General features: G+C 36.9%; 1 protein-coding gene across 1 annotated transcript in view; it reads left to right on the plus strand.

Moving 5' to 3' along the window:
- Nucleotides 1-22038, plus strand: part of ANGPT1 (angiopoietin 1) — a 328587-nt gene that overhangs the window by 220572 nt on the left and 85977 nt on the right. Inside the window, exon 5 of the mRNA XM_043979816.1 lies at nucleotides 18955-19082. Within this exon, the coding sequence (XP_043835751.1) occupies nucleotides 18955-19082 (128 nt within the window). The remainder of the gene's footprint in view (nucleotides 1-18954; nucleotides 19083-22038) is intronic.

The raw sequence follows: 22038 nt of genomic DNA on the forward strand, positions 1-22038 counted from the left end.
TCAAGCAGAGACTGAATGACCACTTGTTGAGTCTGGTATAGAAGGAATTCTTATAAGGGTACAGGGTACATTGGACAAAATGGTAGCAGAAGTTGTTTCTGGGAGGGCAAAAACCCTCCAAAATCCCCTGGTGCTCAGTAACTACCTGCCTTTGAAACAAGCCTGATTGAATTGTTTCTGCAAAGTGTCAAAGTTTGCTCCCTAGGGCAAGGGCCAGGGGGCTATGAAGGTCATGCCAGCCCTTCAAAAATATAGAGGAAGAATCCCAGACTGAGCATATTCCCCGGCACTACCCCAGTTACCCCCACAGGAAACAATGCCTCAGACTCCTTGATACCTGCTGGAATGCCCATTCATCTATACTTTTGAAGGGTATCATTGTCTTCTGGGACCCCTATGTTCCTACATTGGATTTATGTAAACCATAGGCACAGGCTCATTTTAAAGGCAGGTAGTTGCTGAGGGGCAGGGGAGTGTGCCCTCCCTGAAAGGATCTTGAACTAGAGCCCTTGGGGGTGGTCCAGGGCTGGAGGAGGCTCAGCTAGAAGAAAAACTGAGTATTCCTGATTCCAGGGCTCCTGGATTAACAGGCACCAATCACACTCTAATCTGAACCACCTGAGCTGTTCTTTAGCCTCGAGTGTTCTAGATAGAGGAGGGGGAGTCTGAGCCCACAGCTGCAAACCCTACCACATCCCCTTCCCCAAGCTAAGGGTAAGGCACAAGCGCAGCCACAGGTTCTGTCCCTGCCCATAATGGTGAAAAAAATGCTATAAAAATCTTTACTGATTTTTAAAAAAAAATTTGTTCATCTTCCACCTTCATCCTTAAAGGCCTTCGGGATAATTATAATTAATTAAACTTCTTGCCAGGCTTTCTTTCAGCTAGTTTTACCCTTTGCTACTCTCTCTGTTATGAAGCAATACTTTGACAATCAAATCCTTCTCCATAAGATTTTATAAATAAGTTTATACTCAAAACTAGTATTGTCCTTGGCAGTCATATATATATTGACTTAGCACAAAAACAAGAGACAATGGGTCACTTCAGGACTTCATTATGACAATTGATTTACAAGAGTTAAACTACCACACAAAATTAACACAGCCTATGTCTATGACTTTTCTTCTGTCAACTTTCTATAATCAATAATTTGTTTAAGTAGGTCATAAGGCAAAGAGGTGATGGACTCAAAGTGCAGAATGAGACATGTATTTTTGGAAGCAGCGAATGTGAGAATTCATTTTACTTTACTATGCGCATTTATTACAAAAGTTTTATTGATGGTTTTTTTCCCCATTTTGGGGGGGAAGGCAAAAGGTGGAAGAAAAAAGTAGTGATTGGGCTACTCAAGTAAAAGAAAGAAAAGATAGTCATTGAAGCACTTTTTAAATGCACAAAAAGGAAGAGAAGAAAGGTGAGAAGGAAACATAAAGCAGAAGGAAACTTTAAAGTTATACATATGTGTGTATATTTATGTATATGCATGTATGTGTATATATAATATGTATGTGTGTATGTGGGATATATGTATATATGGGAAATAAATATGTGCAAAAGAAAGATGTATATAGAATGGATTCATAGATACAAGTAAATCTTTTTTCTCTTCTGCTTTTAAAATCGAAATTCTAATTTTATTTGGTATTTGCTAAATTTGGAATTAAAATATTTTAAATAAAATGAAATTAAATGAGTCAGTATGCCTTTTCCCCATTTTTACTAGGTAGTACAGTTGATAGGGTTCCTGACCTAGAGTGAGAAAGTCCTGAGTTCAAATATGACCTAGCTGTGTGGCCATGGGCAAGTCAGTTAACCTCTTTGCCTCGGTTTCCTCCTCTGTAAAAACACAGGTAATAATAGCATTACCTCCCAGAATTGCTGTGAGCATCAAGTGAAATAATAATTGTAAAGTACTTAGCTCAGTCACTTAAAGTACTTAGCTCAGTACTTAGCTTCTAAAGTACTTTTCTAAAGTACTTAGCTCAGTGGAACATAGTAAACTCTATATAAATGTCACCTATTATTTATTATTATTGTCATTATTATCTGTGTTACTTTTGTTCATGTTGTCCCAATAGTTTGCTACAGGAGATTCATTCAACATGTTTTTGACTCTTGACACTTTCTATTGATATTATAAAGATAGCCGTGTAGCACCCAAGCTGTCCCTCACTCTCAGCACATGGCTAGCCTATCCTCCTTTTTGAGTCAGTCATTCATTTCTTTGATAGTATCCTTTATTAGAGTTCTTTTTTCATAGTTCCTTGTATGTTATGTGTTGCTGCCTTCTCACATGGACTGTGAATCTTTCCATTCCTCTATGAATGATACTTGTTTTTAACTTCTTGGTGACAATAGTATTTCATATTGGCCATGCAATAATACTGGTAGAATACTACTACTGAAAAGATGGGGTGTTGCTTAATACAGAAGTTCGGGTGGGGTTGTTGAAGGAGCTTCGTAATTTCCTAAAGGCAATCCAGCAATCTACCCTATATTCTCATTCTCATTCTCTCTCTCTCTCTCTCTCTCTCTCTCTCTCTCTCTCTCTCTCTGTCTTAAAATTTTCCACATGTGATCCCTTTTTGCCTGAGAAATTTTTATGTGACCCCAAGTAGATAGATATATAAAATAGATACACATAACCTTTTATTGTTGCTATTTTTTGTCCCACCCCATTCAGTTATACAAACCCATATGGGGTAGAGACCCCGTTTTAAGAAGCTTTGATATAAATATATATATAAGCATACGTATGCACATATAGTAATACATATAGCTATATACACATTGTCATATAAACATACACATACTGATAATGGTGTGCTAGAGCTAGCTTTAAAAACTCTTGAGAGCTGATTGTTAAATTTTCAGTGTGTTCATTTAGACCTCAGAAACTGGCAAACACCACACATCAGGATTTGATTTAGTTTTATCAATTGTCTAGAAAGTGATAAAGAAAATGTAAACATGCAGATTAAAATTAAATGTATGTCTTGCATACATTTTTTCTCAGAAAGCCAGTTGTTAAACATTTACCATCATTCTTCTGCATGTATATGTGCATATATATATATATATACACACACACACATTCTAATATATATATTCTGTATATATACATATACATATATGTATAGGTTATCTATCTATATAAACATATATGCATATTTAGATAAATGTATAAGTATAGATAGATAGATGGTAGATATACATATAAATGAAAATTATAATTATTATTTTAATTTATTTTGACGTTTGACAAGATTCCCTAAACCTTTTTCATGTGTGGGCATTTTGCCTTTACAACTCAACTTTGAATTCCTCAAAAGTAGCTACTGCTTCTTGTTATTACGGTCTTTTGTTTTAATCCCTCCACAGTGCCTAGTAGCATGTTATTCATATAGTAGAAGCTCAATAAATACTGACTACTTAACTGAGAGCATGACATCATTTAGAAATCCTGCCAGAATTAAATACTATTCTTTCAAGGATAAGTTACAAGAGAAGGGATCAGAAACTACTATCAAGCACGGTAATTGGCTTCCATTAATAGGCTTTGACCTACAATGAGTTGCAAAGCAAACTTAACTTTAATTTTTCTATTTATGCATTTACTCCTTTATTTCTCCATCTACTTATCTACCCATCTCTTCATTCAAACAGAAGTGAACAGCACATCCTGTGTGTGTCACATTGCATGAGAACTTGATTTCCTTTCCTAATGACTTACACTGAAATCAATTACCTGTCTTGCCACAACAGGTCATCAAAGCTACCATCTAATCTATTCCACATGTATAGGATGCCATATATGTGAGAATGGGGCAGTCAAGGCACACTGAAGACATTACATGGAATATTAACCTACATGAAAAAACAGAAAACACTGACATATCACCTATTGCTTTATTAATGAAACAACCTTCTGAGTAAATATTATGGAGCAATCAGGACACACGAATACACATAAAGGTGCCACTGGTTTGGGGGTAGATTTTTTGGGGGGGAGGAATAACAAAGAAAAATCAACATACTGTGGATTCAACAAAGTCACATTTGGATTCATCTTTCAGCATTTAGTCTGAAGATTCATTTATTCCCTTAGGAAAAAAAATTAAGCATTAAACTGAAATTCAATACTAATAAAATGAGATAAGAGATTTATTGAATGAGTTGACAAGGATTTCTATACTTCACCATTAAAAAGGCATAGTAAAGCTATAATTATCCACCCATGACCTAAGGCCATTTGGCTTTCCATAAATACATTTACATATGCTATTTTCCTACTGTGTATATATTTTCTGATACTTCAAAAGATTCATGGAATCATAGAATTGGGAAGGATTTCACTCAGAGGCTGTCTAGTCTAACATTATCCTTTTATAGATGAGTAAACTCAGACCCAAGAAGCTTAGGTGACTTGCCCAAGGTCACACGGGAATACGTTTCAGAGGTAGGAAGATATAAACTCACATCCTCTCATTTTAGATTCAGCACTCTCTGTGCTGTGCCGTATGAGTTTATTCCGATGGGTGTTCCCTCCATAAGTCGAGATTGAAATCCCTCTAGAACATAGTCTCATAGCAACATAGGTTGCTTTGACCAAAAACTTTTGGGAACCAACTTCTCCAAACTTAGAACTAAGTCAGTCCTTCGAGGTCAGGCTCACAACCTGTGCCCAGCTTACACATGAAACCTTTTTCACTTAACATGCTGATGTCAGAATCCTTTACCAGAGCCCTTGAGGATGTCCGTGCTGCCCCTTGAAGAGTAATTTTACAATAATGCTTTAGTATTTCTATACCCGGAAAAGTAGCAACAACTGACATCTATATAGTAGCTTAGAGTTTACACACCTTTTACTTTCATGTTCTCAGTGATCCTCACAATGAACCTATGAGGCAGGCAGGGTCAGTGTTGGTACCCCCATTTTATGGATGAAGAAATACAGCTTGGGAGAATTTAAGTGAGTTGACTATTACTCATTTATAGCACTTTACACAATGCTTTCCTCACAACCACCTATATTTGACACATATAGTACAAGGTTCTTTATGTCCCCTTTATCATCTAAGGATGTTAGTCTCAGAGAGCTTAAGGGGTCTACCTAGAGCCATCTACCTACCAAGTGCTAGAGTAAGGTATTCTGGCTCAAATCTCAATGTTTGTTTTTTTCACTCTATGGCATATTGTATCACCAGGTCTTTGACTCCTAGTCTAGTGTTTTATTTTTTCTTTACTCTATTGCATTATACATACATGCATGTAAATATGTATCATATGGAGATGGGGTTGATACTTGTGATTTCACTGGTATAGGGAACCCCTGGGTGAAGAAAAAATATTAGAAAGTTTCTGAAGGCACTGAGAAATTCAATCACTTGTCCTAAGTCACACAATCAGTGCGTAAGAGACAGGATTTCAAGTCAGGTTGTCTTGCCCCTGATGGTTGCTCTCTATCCTTTTTTTTTTTTTTTTTTTTAGAGGCAATTGGGGTTAAGTGACTTGCCCAGAGTCACACAGCTAGCAAGTGTTAAGTGTCTGAGGCCGGATATGAACTCAGGTACTCCTGACTCCAGGGTCGGTGCTCTATCCACTGCGCCACCTAGCTGTCCCCTCTATCCCTTTTGAAAGCTGCCACTCATGTATCATTTAGAGAGAGAAAGGGACAGAGAGAAAGATAGACAGAGACAGACAGACAGAGACAAAAAGACAGAGTGAGAAAGACACACATATATACACATTTATAGTATAGCACACATATTTGTAACTATTATATACATATGATGCATGTATGATATATTAAATATGGTTGGAAAATGAAGTTCCCCTCCCATAAGTTATTTGGTCAGATAACTATGCCTTACCATTAAGTGTCTATATTTATATTAACATTTTTTTTTTGGAAATCTTATACCTTGTCTTCTCTGTCTTCTTATATAATTTAACTCAGTTCTCAAGAAGACATGGGTTTAAATCTGCCATGACTCCTAAGAATCCAATTATTTTATTTTCTTCTAGGGGGATAGTCTTAATACAAATGACAACTGCATTTTCTTTCAGCTCATGCGCTACAACATTTACTACCAGTATAACTTGAAAAAAATTCACGGCCCTGGAAATTGCCATTCAGTTCATGAAACGCTGGCACCATACCTGGGGAGTTCTTGTTCTTCTCAGCTACTATTATACCCAGTCCTTGATTTTACTGTCTATGTACATGGTCATAAAAGACTAGAAGTGAAAGGTGCTCATGCCAACAGGCAGGGCTTCCATCTGTGTTCTAGATAGATAGATAGATAGATAGATAGATAGATAGATAGATAGATAGATAGATAGATAGATAGATATAGATATATGTATATGTATATGTATATGTGTGTGTGTATTCCAGAAACTCCCCATACTGGATTTGTTCATTGTTCTCTTTGAGAATTCAATGATCCTTGAGGACATTTGTAGAATCTTCCTGAACTTAGTTTATGTCTTTCCCTGAGATTGAGAAATTCCTTTTGACAGCCTTAAAATAAATATTCTTTAAGGAGAGAACTTTTTCTTGCTTTCTTTTATTCCCAGAACTATGGATAATACTTGACATGTCATAAGTACTTAATAAATGCTTGCTAGCTAACAATATCTCTCTGTGTGCCAAGCATCACTTTCAGTTTTTCATTTTTTGAAAGTATGAAATCAATCTGGTTCCTAGATTTGGGGCCTACTGCCTAATTATAAGGGAAATGTGTTAATTTAATCTTTTTTTTTGTTGACTTCAGTTTGCTACTGTGAATATCCACTATCATACAATGTAGTATGATGCTCTCACGGAATTTTGAGGTGCATAGTGTTATATGTTGTGGTATTCAACTCAAGTAGAAATGAGGTCCACTAACCAATACATAAAGATCGATATGGCTACATATTCACTTAGAAAACCCTATATTAACATTATCTATTGTATTTTATTTATTTTGTTACATATTTCCCAATTACAATTTAATTCTTACCAGAGACTACTGGGGGCCCACCTCAATGGGCTCTTCCCTGTCACTCCTTGGTACTGTCACCATTAGCAGACAAACACCTGCCTCCACCAATTTCCCATCACTTAATTTGCCATTTCTAATCATCTGTGGTCTGGGCAACAGGACTGAATAATTTAGCTTGTGTCTGTACTCCCCTAATCAGTGACTTCTCCTTTCCCCTCCCCCCTGATGACTATGGAGAGTTCAGGTAGCTATGTCTTCTGTGTGGCACATTGATGTCTTTGAGGTGGAGGTGACTGTTGGCCCTTCCTCTCACCCAAAGAACAGAGCTGTTCTGTCTGCTGTTTCTGTTGCTGGTTTTCTTCTTCACTGTCAGAGTATCTGTAGCTTATCTACCCCGTCACTGCTTTTCATCATACTTAGACACTGCTGCTACTACCACTGCAGCCACGGCCCCCATCACCACTTCTAATCTCTACTGCCTGATGCGTCTGCCAATGCAATACAGGCCCCCTCCCATTGCCACTTCTAATACCCTATTCCCTGCTTCCCCTTTCTCATTTTCTTTGACTGCTCCTCCTTTCACTGCCAATTGTAACCTCACACCATTGTTTCTGCTGTCTACTTTTCTATTCCTTCTTTTTCTCTTAATTTTTTCTTTTTTATCTCCTTTGTCTCTCATCACTCCTCCACTGCCTTTCAGCTTTTACCAAAAAAAGGAGACATAATTAGGTATCAGTCATTTTCTTGCAGTCTGTGAAATGAACAGTGATAACGTTTCTTTCTGGTGTCAAGTCTTTGGGTCAGTGTTTAAGGGTATTAAGGTTTATTTCTTTACTTCCAAATACTTTTTTAGGGTATCTGCTTTAGAGTTTGGAACATATTTACAAATCTTAACTTCTCCATACTGAGGTTAGCCTGTGAGTTCTTGGTACTCTCACAAATACAGGTTGATACTTTCCCTGGGACTTAAGAGTACTGGAGAATCTCATAGAACTCTGTTTCAGTGTCTCACCCAAGGTCACAGAGGCAGGATTTGACTCCAGGTTTTACTGGCTTCAAGGCCTGTTCTTTAGCCACCATACAACACTCCCTCTCATGAACCTTCCATTCCCTTACCCCCATACTTTAATAAAAAGTCACCATATGATGACCAACCTTCTGGTGATGCTATCCTATTTATTCAAGTGACAGAAGACCCACAAACCATTACTAGGATTTGACTAAAGGCCTCTTCTGATTGGTAGAGTATGCCAGAGCTTGCAGTTTGTACGTATGACTTTTGAGAATCCAGGTTAGGGTAAAGCATTAGAGTGGATTTGACTAGAGGGATACATGTATACTTCAAAGATCAAAGATTCCTTGGTGTGAATGCTCCCTCTGGTGATGTAAATGGCAGCCCTTAGAAGGCTTTTAAGGATTTAGGCAACTGAAAAAATCCATCATTCTATGGACAACCTAGTGATAAGCCTCTCCAAACTTGACTAGGCTGGTCCTCAGACAAACAGATATATGGTCCATAACCAACCTGATAGGACATACCATAGCATAAGCTTAGCCAGCACTATCGTCAAGAACTGATGGCTGTCTGATTACTGTAATGAGTCATTAGAGTTAAGCTTGAGTTCTGCACAATACAGAAAACCGACATATAGTATATACATATTAATCTAATGTTATATATACACTACACTAGGCACTGGGCACTGATATTAGTATTAAAAGATCTGGCATTGATATTATGTTTCTGTTAACACAGTTCTGAGTGATAGGCAGTTTAAAGACTACCCATTTTATAGATGAGTAGACATTCTCTGTGACTTGTCTACTGTCATACTTAGAAGTCTTATTTTCAAGAGTCAACCCAGAGTCTTTTGATTCTAATCTACAGTTCTTTTCTGGGACACCATGCTATATCTCATGGGAAATATAGGAAAGAATATGTTTGCATTTCAAAAGTGGTCTGTAGTTTTTGTGAACAGATAATGTGCTTCTAAAAGCCTTATTCTTTGAGGAGACAAATGGGGACCTGTCCCCTTTTTTTTAAGCTATGGAACTGAAAATTTCAAAATTTGGCATTTCCTCTTTGAGAGAGTACATAGACCTAGAATGGCCAGTCAATTGACATTTTTGAGTGCCTACTATGTGCTAGGTATGCCGCTCAGCCTTAGAAATGCAAAGGGGGGAAGGGTCCCTGTTCTGAAGGCACTCAGAGTCTAATGAATGAAAGAATATGCAAGGACCTATTTACAAAATAGATACATACAGGATAAACAAAGTATAGTCTCAGAATAAAGGTGCTGAGATTAAGAAGACCTTCTTGCAAAAACAGCAACATTAGCTGAGACTCAAAGGAAGGAGGAAAATTATGAGGTAGAAATGAGGAGGGAGAACATTCTAGGCAGAGAGCCAGCCAGTGAAGGTACCCAGAGTTGGGAGAGGGAGGATCTGTGAGGAACAACAAGGAGGCCAATGTCATCAGATCACAGAATACTGAAAGAGAGTAAGGTGTTAAATGGCTAAGAAGATAGGAAGGGACCAAGTTCTGAAGGGCTTTAAAAGACAGGATTTTATGTCTGATCCTGGAGGTAATCAATTAACTATGATACTTTTACATATTTAACATATATGGATGTGTGTATATATGTGTATATACAATGCAATCCAATCAACATTTAAGTGCCTACTATGAGCCAGGGACTTAATAAATGCCAAGCTCTCAATTGTATCTGGGGATACAATTAACAAAAAGAAAGTTAGTCCTTGCCCTAGAGTAACTTACAATCTAATGGGGTGGGGAGAGGGGATAACACACAAAAGAAGGCAGGGAAGTGGGATGCCAAAGAGCATCTTGTTGACTGGATTTGAAATCAGGCATAGCAGCAGATGCAAAGTGAGTCCAATTTCTGTATTCTATAAAGGAAGGCATTGGGAGGAGCTTGATTCCCCCCACTAATATGGGTATATATACACTTATAGAAATATAAAGATATACATATGTGCTCTACATTGAAAAACTGGGCTCAAAATGTTTTTCTAGAAGCTGATAGTTTTAGGACACAGCAGTGTCTTTTTCTACACACATAAGTACACTTAGCTGTTAGGACTTTAGCGCAGGGGATAGTAACATTTCTAGAATAATCCTACATTCTTTCTAGAATCCAGAATATTTTGCTCTTAAATTCATATTCTACAATGATACCATACCAAGAAAAAGAATCCTAAGGTATTATAAATACCAATATGATGCCCACACAATTGATTGAAATCTGAAATTTCCTGTCAATCTAAACAGTTTCATCTCACCAAACAGCTTGTTTGTTTCCTCCTTGAACTAGCTTGTTAAGTGTTATTTTTGAATTGTGCTTAAGTAGCTTTAATATTAGTGTAAGGGATATTATAGACACCTTTCCCTGGTTAGAGTTGGGAAAAAATGCCCAGTACTCTTATACTTTCAAAAGAGATGTATCTTTAAGCTTAACACAGCACAAAACCAAACGTATAAGGACGTTTGGTCAATAATGGGGATTAAACTAAGTTTAGGTCAACATTAAGAGCAATGTAGAACACCATACTCCTTCCCCAAAAAAGATCTTATCACTTTAAAGCAATTTTAGTGAGGAAATGGATAGGATTCTCTTCTGTCATTTTGAAAATACCCTTTGCTGGTAGGGCTAATTGTTTTTCTTGATCTTTCCTAGTGTTGTTAAGATTAGTAATCTCCAGTTCTACATTCCAGAAAGTTTTTTTTTTTTCCTTGAGGGTTCAACTCAGTTGAAATGACCCTGAGCCTTTGGCTTTCATGGTCTTGCCTGTGGTCAGTCTTAGGGCTGTAACATGGATTGGATTCTAATTGATTTGGCAGGTATAAGACAAAATTGGATAAAGTAAACAGTAAGTAATGTCTGGATCTCAGGTTGCATATGGGGGAGTGAATGGTTGCTGGTGATAGATGGAGCTATCCACCTGCTAGTTCTCTCATTCTTTCCCATTGCATAACAGAGATTTGCCTGCCTGTAATGCAATCACTAAAAGAAATAATGATCATTTCCCTTAGAGTTCCTTTTCTCTTTTCTTTTGACACAGCAAAAACTCTAGGTTGACTTCCCTGGTTCTCAAGGAAAACTAGGTGCTTCATTTTAAATATAATAGCCAATTTTCCCATCACCATTTTTAATTTTTCCCAGTCAGTGCTGTGGCCAGCATGCTACTCACAGCTTGGGACTTGCCAGCTGTAAATCTCTTCTTCTTCCTTTTGAACTTTACACATCCAAGCTCCTTAACTTAAAATATTCACTTGTCAATGTCTTATTCAACCAATCATTTTTAATTTGACAAATAAATATTGAATAATATATGCCAGTATAACTTAAAGATAATTGGGTAAGAAGCTTAAGCTCAGCATAAAAGATAGCATGTACACAAACAGCTATTCTTGAGAGAATGAAAGTGTTGGACTTAGAATGAGAACACATGGATTCTAGTATTGGGTTTTCCCCTCATTAACTGATTGTGGCCATATTGCTTAACCTCTCAGAGTCTCCTCATCTAAAGAATAGGGATCATATTATTTTTTTACATATTTCATAGGATTGTTGTAGTTAAAGCCTTGTAAACCTTGGAAGAAGATGTGTATCTTTATACATAGGTAGAAGAATACACAGAGAGATGATAGAGAGAAAGACAGAGAGACAGAGATAGAGACAGAGACAGAGAGACAGGGAGAGAGAAAAAGAGAGAATGGGGTAGAGAAGAGAGATAGAAACAGAGAGACAGAAAAAGGGCTGAAGCCTATGATTTCATTAATCTAGAGAACTCCTAAATAATGAAGTCATCTCTACCTGTATAAGTTGATACCTTCTTTATAGTCTCAGGGAGTTTTCCTATAAATAGATGTGGGGATATTAAAGCATATATAAGAATCCCTGTAGCCACATACTGACTTAAAAAAAAACACATATTAACATTATCTATGTTCTATCCATATTTTTATTTATTTTGTTAAATATTTCCAAATTACATTTTTTGGGGGAGCAATCAGGGGTAAGTGACTTGTCCAGGGTCCCACAGCTAGTACATGTCAAGTGTCTGAGGCTGGATGCAAACTCAAGTCCTCCTGAATCCAGGGCCAGTGCTTTATCCACTGCACCACCTAGCTGCCCCCCAATTATGTTTTAATGTACCTATAAATATATACATCTCTCTTCAAGATTTATAAAGTGCTTTGGAACACTGTGTGTACATACAAACACATTTCCACACATACGTGTGCATATATATGTGTGTGTGTGTGTGTGTATGTGTACAGATGTAATATATGATAAGTCATAGTATACTAATACCAATCTGTCTTTTATGCTTCTCTAAAATAATCTTCTCAGAGCACAGGTCTAACAATGATAATCTTGTTCAAAAAATTTTCGTGGCTACTTATTGTGTCTATAGGATATAATATAGGGCAGCTAGTTGGCACAGTGGATGGAGCATTGGCTCATTTGGGAAGACTGAGTTCAGGTCTTCTCTCACCTCAGATGCTTATTAGCTGTGTGGGCAAGTCACGTAACTCCAATTGCCTCAAACATCCAGGACCATCTTCAATCATCCCTATCCCATATCTCACCACTGCACACAGATGGCTCTGGAGCAGAGAGTAAGGTTGGTGACTTTGCACAGCCTTCCCTCACCTAAATCAAATTCAGTGCAAGTCATAACATCACCTCCCAATTTCATGGTCCTCTTCCAGAACAAGTGACAAACAAGAAGAGGATGTAATACAAACTCCTTAATCTAATATTTATGAGTTTCTAAAACCTATCTTGTTTCCCAAACTACCCTTCTATATTGATTTAATATTTATGACTTTTATAAACTTTATATAAAATTCCATTCTTTTCAATTAAACTCAGTAAATATTGTATGCCAAACACAGTTTTAGGCACTGGGGATAAAAAAAAAATGAAACTGTCTCTGTCCTCAAGGCTCTTTTATTGTATGTAGGGATGGGATAGAAATCTACATGTACCTGATTAGCACAAATATGCATGTGTGTATATATGTATGGTATATATAAATCAATAGGAGTGTGTATATGTGAATTCATGCATGCACACACATATTTGTTAAATCCCCTATCCCCAAAAGTAATTATTTTGGTGGAATGAGGGGACAGCATGAACAGCTTTTCTTCAAATATGGTGCCCTTAGCCTTGAAATTGAGAATGTATTTCCTTTCTCTGCCTTTAGCATTCTCCTCACCCTTCAAGGCTGTCCTCAGGTGCTAACTCCTCCATGGAGCTTGGTGGTCACCCCCACTGAAAGTATACTTTTCCACCTCAAATTTTCTTAGAGAATTTTGTCTGGATCTCTCATTTACTCCCATTAGTAAGCATAGGCTACTATCTATCTATCTAAGCGTATTCCAAGTATCTATCTATCTTGCTATCTAGTCTCCCTTTGTGTCATATATCTTTTAGATAATATCCATTAGGTCAAATATTTTCACCTGGTTCAGTTCCAACTCCCTTACTTATACTTGAAGAAACTAAAACTCAGAGTAGAGGGATTTGCAAAAGGTCACAGGGCTAACTGCACATCACTGATTTTTGGACTCCAACTTCTTTGCAAATTGCTGGTTGCCTGTGGTAGGATGATGCATAGATATTAAAAGGACACAGACTAATCTAGTAAAATAATTTAATGATGTTTGTTGATTTAAGAAGAATATAAATTGAGGTAAACTTAAAAATAATGACATGAAAAAATTACCCAACACAAAACTATGTATAAATGAGAATACCTTGGAAGGTAGCAGGCTCCCTCTAATTAGACCTATTCAAGCAAATATTGGATTACCATTTTTTGGGTTCTCGTGGGCTGTGGATTAGACTGAATTGCTGCTGAGGAAACAAACAGCTTTAAAATCAGTTCTTCTATGATACTAAAGTGTTTCTGATTCTTCCTTTTAAAACTAAAGTACAGAATTAAATTCTGAATCCAGATTCCTAGGGTTACAACAGGCTTGCTCCTTGGCTGCTTAGGGTCTTGTTGCTGGCTCACAATGAGGTGAAGACAATTAGAGGCTTACATGATAAATGATAACCTCTTCCATGCAGAAAATCTACATTTCCATGCGGGATATTCATAGATATAAATAACTATAGAATAAATTGTAAAGCTTTTTTCTGGATAGGAGAGAGATGTATTTTATGTCCTTCTGTCCTCACTTTACATACACTTCTTAGGCTATGTGTATGTATGCTGTGGATTTAGTAACTAACCAGTTCTTGTAAAATGGCTAAACCAGCTGTGCCTGAAGACATATACTTAACTTCCCTCATGTTCCTCTTTTGCTTTCTATACTCTTCCCACTCTGTGGAGTAATATTTTCTTTTGCCCTGATTTGCTTCTGATTCACAATCCCAACCTAAGACCATTTTTCGTACTATTACTAGTGTGTCTTAGACTAAATCCTTCTGCTCCTTCAAGACCCTGGTCAGATCTCATCTGCTATGGGAAACGTTTCCTGGTCTCCCTTAATTCTGAGGCCTGCCATCTGTGGACTATCTCCATTTTATCTTGTACATAACTTGTTTTGAATAGTTGTTTGCTTGTTGTCTCTTCCATTGCATTATGAGCTCTTTGAGATAGGGGACTGCCTTTTACTTTCCTTTGTGTCTCTTGCACTTAGCACAGTGCCTAGCTCATAGTAGGACCTTAATAATATAGGCTTATTAATTGAATGTTCAAATTTAGTGATATATAATTAGTACAAAGCAGATTTTTAAAAAATACATTGATTATAATAATGAGACAAAAATTATATTTTAGATGGAGTCATAGATTCATCTTAAATGTAGATTTGAAAGGAGCCTCAGAGGCCACCTAGTATGACTACTTCATTTTACAGATGAGGAAAATGAAGCCCAGTGAGGCTAAGTGATTGCTCAAGGTTACAAGGTAGTGTCATCACCTCATTTACAACCCACAAAGATTTCTTGAAAAATCCATCACTTGCTTTTTATGAGTAAGAAGTAAGATTTTGGAACATGCGAAATCCAATAAAGAAGCTATCTTTCTTCTCAGTCTTTATATTTTTTTCCTTTTTTCTTTACCCTTGTGCCATCTCCTGTTACAGAAAGGAAGTCTTTGAGAAAGATACTGTCTCTGCTTCTACAGTACTTCGAGTGGAAAGGGAAGAGAGGAAGAAAAGTGGGAAGGAACTATGTTCCCTTCTGGGAATTAATTTAGTATGAATCAAAAATGTTACCTTAAATTTGACAAATATGTAAAAAGCTTCAACTAGACAGGCATAAGGCATGCCATATACTATTTTTTCCCATGCCATGTACTTTTCATGGGAAAACTGATTTCCTTTGATTCTTAGATTAAAATGGTCATGTTTCATATTTTAATTAATTCACACAATGGCTCATGAATTTTGGTTATAATTTTATGCTGTTTAATATTTACTTTTCATGACACTAAATTTACTGAATTCCCCATGGTTACATAACCTGTATATATCATAGGTGAGATTTGAACTTGGGTCTTCCTGGCTCTCAGGCTTGTTCTTTTCCCACTATGCCATGCTATTTAGATTCAAGTCCATTATCTAACATATACTACCCATGAGTCTGGGTAAGTCACGTTTGAGAATATACATACATGCACCACAAGCATGTGGATATGTACATATGTTTGTATTTAATAATAAGTTTGTATAGTGATTTAAGATTCACAAAACCATTATACATATATTATTGCATTTAATCTTCACAACCACATAAAGTTTTTTAAAAAGCATTATCCTCATTTTATTATTTATCCTCATTTTTAATTTTTAATTATTATTATTTTATATATGAGGAAATATGCTGACAGAGAGGAAGTGATTTGCCCAGAGTTACATACTCCATGAGTATCTGAGGCAGAATTTGAACTCATATCTTCCTGGTTCTAAGTGATGTGTTCTGTCCATCCCAACTTCATACCATTATTTATTGTGTTATTATTGTGTCTTTTTAAACAATCTCCATAGGGGCTCTCTAGGCAGAGTTTTGTAAGCTTTCCTCCGGTTTTGTTTTGTTTTAATGCTTTATTAATGCACTTAACATAATCAGACATACTTGGCAGCACAAAAGGCAGACAAGTGTGGCATTATTAAGTATCATAGTGTCATTTTTAGGTTACCACAACATATCTGACAGATATTTGAAAAGTTTCAATGCCCTATTCCTTTATTAGCTGGAAACCTAATTTAAAATGTCAGGAGAAATGTAAATATATTCACTCTAAGGCAGTTATTCATCCATAAATATGAAATGCATTAATTTAGATGATTTATAAACTGGTAAATAATGTGCTTTGAAATTTCAGACACCGTCTAATAAAAAATTTAGATTATTAGAGCATTTGAAGTCACTTTTCAAAAATTGACTTGTAATTTTCTTGTTATGGTTATTATAATCCATTACAGTATAAAATGACTAATAGCACAGGCATTTATTAGCTAGCCAGAGAACTGAAAATCAAGTGCATTAACATTTTTTTTAAATTTTAAGAGTCAGGGTTTGAGAAAGTGAAGCAAATGACAGCAGAAATCCCACATATAATAAAATATCTTTGAAGATTGCTAATATGTTATAAATTTAAAGGAAATATGCCTTTGGCTTAACAACTAAGAGTGGGATATCCTTAGCATGGCTCTTTACTATAATTAACAACATTTCATAAAGCTTAAAAATTTCAATAATGGTCCGTTCCATGTTGGATGCCTTAAAAATTTAGGCTTTCTACAATTCTTTTTCTCTTCTTCCCTTTCTTTTTTTCAACATGTAGGAAAGAGAAACTTCAGTTTCACTTAAGAAACCAGTCCATAAGATGATAGGGTCATAATTTAAAGCTACAGTGGATTGTCCCGGTCACTTAGATCAATCCCCTCATGTCATAGATATAAATTGACTTTTGATAAAGTCATTCAGACAATACATGTCAGGGTGAGGATTTGAACCCAGATCTTCAAAGTCAAATTTCAAAGTTCTTTTTACCACACCATGCTTTGAATGGCATTTTAAAAAAACTGATTCTATAGGAAATTATTTTAAAAGGTTATATGAGGGGCAGCTAGGTGGCACAGTTGGATAAAGCTCTGGCCCTGGATTCAGGAAGACCTGAGTTCAAATTTGACCTCAGACACTTAACATTTACTAGCTGTGGGACCCTGGGCATGTCACTTAACCCTCATTGCCTCACAAAAAAAAGGTTATATGAAAAGATCTAGAAAAAAATTGATTGTGCAGAGACAGGTAGCATTAAAATGATTATCAACATTCCAGGGGTTGCTTTATTAATCATTGTTTACCAACTTTCCTATTCTAGGCTCCCAAGTGCTATATGCTATGTATGTTTATGCACATATATGCATGTATTTATTAAATTTGATTTTTAAAAAGAACTTTGTAGTGTGTATGTTTTTGTGTGTCTGTGTGTGTGTCCATGTGTGTGTATGTATGTGTGTGTGTGTGTGTGCGTGTAAAATCAGTAGATAATTCTATGCCTTCAGTATCCTTTTCCTAAATGGTCCAAAGTGCAAACTTTTCATGCCCTGAACTGATTTCTCCTGGATTAATTCTTGTCCATGCTTTTTTTTTAAAGTAAAGTCTTAATAGCAAACCTACCCCAAATTAATTCTTTTAATATTGTAAGGACAACTATTATAGCAATAATAGTTGGCATTTACAGGGTAGTTTTCAGGGTTGTAAATTGATTCTTATAAACAAATCTGCTATGTAGGTGCTATTTATGATCTTCATCTTATATATGAAGAAACTGAATCCCAGAGGAATTAGGTGACTGACTTGTGGTCATGTAGCTACTAAGTGTGGAGGTAGAATTCAAGCTCAAACCATTCCTGTCAGTCCAGTATCCTTTGCACTTTCTACCCTGACTGTCAGGTGTATAATGACACTCAAAGTATCCATCATGTCCTTAAATTTCCTACCTGGCATTTAAAACCCCTCACAACCTGATTCTGTTCTGTCTTTCCCGACTGATTTCACTTTATTCCTTTTCATGCTAGCTGCGTGTTCCAGCTAAACTGGCCTATTTGCCATCTCCAACACATGATGTTTTATTTCCCTCCTCTATACTTTTGTCTGTTGTCACTCATGTCTGAATGCTCTCCATCCTCAACTCTCCATCTCTTGGAGTCTCTACTTTCATTCAAGAACCAGCTCAAGTTTCACCTAGTAGAAAAGACCTATTTTAAATTTACCTGAATGTTAGTAATCCCTCTTCCCCCCCCCCACTCCCACCCAGGTTGCCTTGTATTTAATGTGTTGGTATTTTATATTTCTGTATCTGAATATAAGTTGTTTCCCTCTAGTATAATGGAGATCCAGGGACTGTTTTTATTTGTTTTTGTCTTCATATCCCCAGAACTTCACCCAGCACCCAGTATACTGTTTCCCTCGTGGGAGACACAAAATTAGCTATGGGATTGAGCTGACTCAGGGTAGCCCTCCTCTGTTCTATTCATTCATCACTTCTTTAGCACTAGTCATTCTCTGCTGCAGGATACTGGTTTGCAGAATTTAACACCATGCCTTAGTAGGCCTGTGAACCAGGGAAGTGGGTCCACAGTAGCTCACAGATCTGCGATTTGGAGGGCTTCTATCTCACCTTATTAGCTTAGAGCATCAATCACTTGCTATGACTGTCTGCAGAGAAACAAATCAAAGGAAACAATTAAGGCTTTCAAGAAGTCCTTTTGCCAGCTTGTTAATTTTGGAAGTTGCTTTAAAAGCTCCTTAGGCCATTATGCTGTAATTATCATTGTTATTGTTTTAAGCACAGTAGATTTCAATTGTCAAATGCATTGAAAACATTACAAATTTTAAAAATATGTATGAAGTCCTTTTTGGATACTAATTGTCCTGTTAATATCATATTTCTTTCTTTGCAGTTTTACTTAAGAGTGCAAAAAGAGAGGAGGACAAACCATTTAGAGACTGTGCAGATGTGTATCAAGCTGGTTTTAATAAAAGTGGAATCTACACTATTTATATTAATAACGTGCCAGAGCCCAAAAAGGTAAAAGCCGAAGTGTTTGTTTACAAGTTGTGAACTAGAACTCTGAAATGAGGAAGGGAGGTTGTGATTAATCTGTGAGCATGCTAAGCTGAAAGTGTATCAGTGAGCTGGGTTGTCCCCAGAGAGCCTGTGTTCCTTCCTGAGTCATTGAGGGGCAAGCAGAGTCCTCCCCTCAGGGCAGCTTGAGTATTTCCTGCTTGCTCTGTGCTCACTCCTAGGGTGAGCAGGGACTACAGAATTAGCCCCAGCATTCCTGGTTGAAGTTATGAAGAGCCATGCACAAAAGTGACTTGAGGGGTTGAAAGCAGAGAAGTTAGGGACTCCACATTTCTAGGGGGACAGAACCCCCCCAAATCTGCTCCACCATTCCACATCATGTCCTCTTAGAGCCGGAGCATCAATTTGGCAGAACAACTGCTCCTGGGGTTGGGGGGTGATGGATGGGAAAAAGAGGCATTCTTGTTTCTAAATAATCTGACAACTTCCTCTGCATATTTTTCTAAAACTGGGTCAGAGAATTGGATTCACAGGGAATCAGAGAATCCCCCTGAGAACTGAAAAGGGATCTTAGAAATCATTGAGACCAAGCTCATTTTACAGGTCAGAAAAGACATCTGGGGTTTAAATGACTTGCCCAAGGTCACACAGTGAACTGGTGATAGAATTCAGATTAGAACCCAAGTATTCTGACTCAGTATGGTCCCCTCCCCCCATATTGTATCATGTCATGGATTCAGTATTATAGCAGAAAAAAATCATGAATTGGTCAAAGCTCTTATGCTTTTCCATCCTTTTCTCAACTTTTTTTTCTAAAGGGGGAAGGAAATTTTATCACCCTGTTCCCCCATTCCCATCTAGATTCATTATCCTTATCTAAACTCACTTCTCCTGTTTCCCAGGCTATGGGACCCTAGTTTTAGAACTAGAAACCAAGTTAGAGGTCATCCAGTCTAGTCTCTTCATTTTACAGATTAAAAAGAGAAAAACCAGGGCCCATAGATTTTAAGGGATATGCACATTAATCACATAGGTTGTAAATGGCAGAGTCAAGATTCAAAGGCATATCTTTTTATTCCAGATCTATTACTCTTAGTATCACACTAAGGGTCCTGCTCACTTACTTGGATTATAAATACTTCAAAGATCTTTAAATATAAATCCTTTAAAGTACCCATGATTTCATCCAAGTAGTTTACTCACCAGCACAGATTAAACTGTTCCACCTTCTGCTACCTCCTTAACCCCAACATAAACCTTACTTCTTTCTTTAAGATGTAATGGCCAAAAATTAAAACACACACACACACACACACACACACACACACACACACACACACACACATACACACACACTCTTTTAGTAGGTGACCAGTTTTCTGGTGATGAGATTTTTGAATTTAACTAGGCAGGTCCTATCCAAATCTGTCCCCCTGCCAACAACCAAAACTTTTCCAATTTGGTAGTACTGGTATCTTCCAGAGAAAGCAAAACTCCAAGGTCTTTTCCTATGCTCTCCTAAGACAGCTTCTCTTTTAGTAGAGGAGACCCAGCATTAGGAAATGAATTCAAGATCAGGGATTAATAGCCAACAATGTCTTTTTGCCTTGTTTCTTTTGATAAAATTTTCATTTAAAGGATAATTAATGATTAAATCCTTAGGAGCAATAGGGTGGGCATTTCAGCCATGACAGTGGCCACCCAAATCTTAGCCCAGTGCCTTTTCAAAACTTTGAGGTGACTTTGGATTGCAAATCCAAATCCAAATTATGGCAATGCCCAATCCCCATGTCCAAGGTGGAAATACCTGGAGTCCAAGCCCTCTAAGAGGCAATGTTTCAAATTGAGGAATTGAACTAAATTCAAAGAGTCTCTTCACTAATTTAGCTTTTGTATGATTCTTTGTTTTATTTTTTTTAAGTTCTAGGAATTGCCAAGAATAAGACACATAAAAGGTTGTGATGTGAGCCAGTAAAGGTATCCACACTGATGAAGGCCCATATCCTTGAAACAAGAAGGATATAGCAAGACAAATTGAGGAGAATAGAAGAATTATAGGGAGGTATTGTGAAATGAGGACCCTTTGATGGCCCTCAAATTATATCTTAGAATCAAAAAATATTAGAGCTGGAAGGGAATAGATGATGATGAAGAGGAAGATGATGGTATGATAGTAGCTAATGTTTATATAGCACTTTGTGTATGTCATTTGATCTTCTGAGCCAGGTACTTCAGTATTTGATTCCCATTTTTTAAAAAATCCAACAACCTTGTACAATAGCTAGCACATGTATGATTATTGACATCTCACAGGTGAGGAAATTGAGGTACGAAAAAGTTCAGCTATTTTCCTATAGACATAGAGCAGTCTTAGAAGTAGCATTAGAACTCAGGTCTTCCTCATTCCTAATGCAGCATTCAATCTTTTATCAACTAACCAGCAATGAGCATTTATTGTCTACTATGTGACAGGATCTGGGGATACAGAGACAAAAAAAATTAAATTGTTCCTGCCCTCAGGGAGTTATATTCTATTGGAAGAGACTATGTGTATATACACAAAAAGGAAATAAAACATATATTTTTGAGGGTATTGCAATATCTGCTGGAGGGAGGTGTGTCTATATCACATTGTCTCTCCCATTTAGATTGTATATCATAGAAGTCTCCCCTTTTGCCAGTGGGAAAGTGGAGACAACTTGCCCAACTAGAAGCAAACAACTAGTTAATAATGGATGTGAATCAGAATACATTTCTTTTTTTTTCTACCTGGTCCAGTGTGGTTTTTGATACTTACCTTAGGTATGATCACAACAAACTCCCTCTCAGGGTGTAACATTTATTCAGTTTACCCCAGTAGCATATCTGGAACAAAATCTGTTAAGGGGCTAGCCACAATCATGGCATCTAGGAAGACTATCTTAAAGAAGGTGCAGTTTTACCAAAAGAGGAACGACTG

Source organism: Dromiciops gliroides, chromosome 1 (genome assembly GCF_019393635.1).
Source record: "Dromiciops gliroides isolate mDroGli1 chromosome 1, mDroGli1.pri, whole genome shotgun sequence".
Taxonomy (NCBI): Eukaryota; Metazoa; Chordata; class Mammalia; order Microbiotheria; family Microbiotheriidae; genus Dromiciops; species Dromiciops gliroides.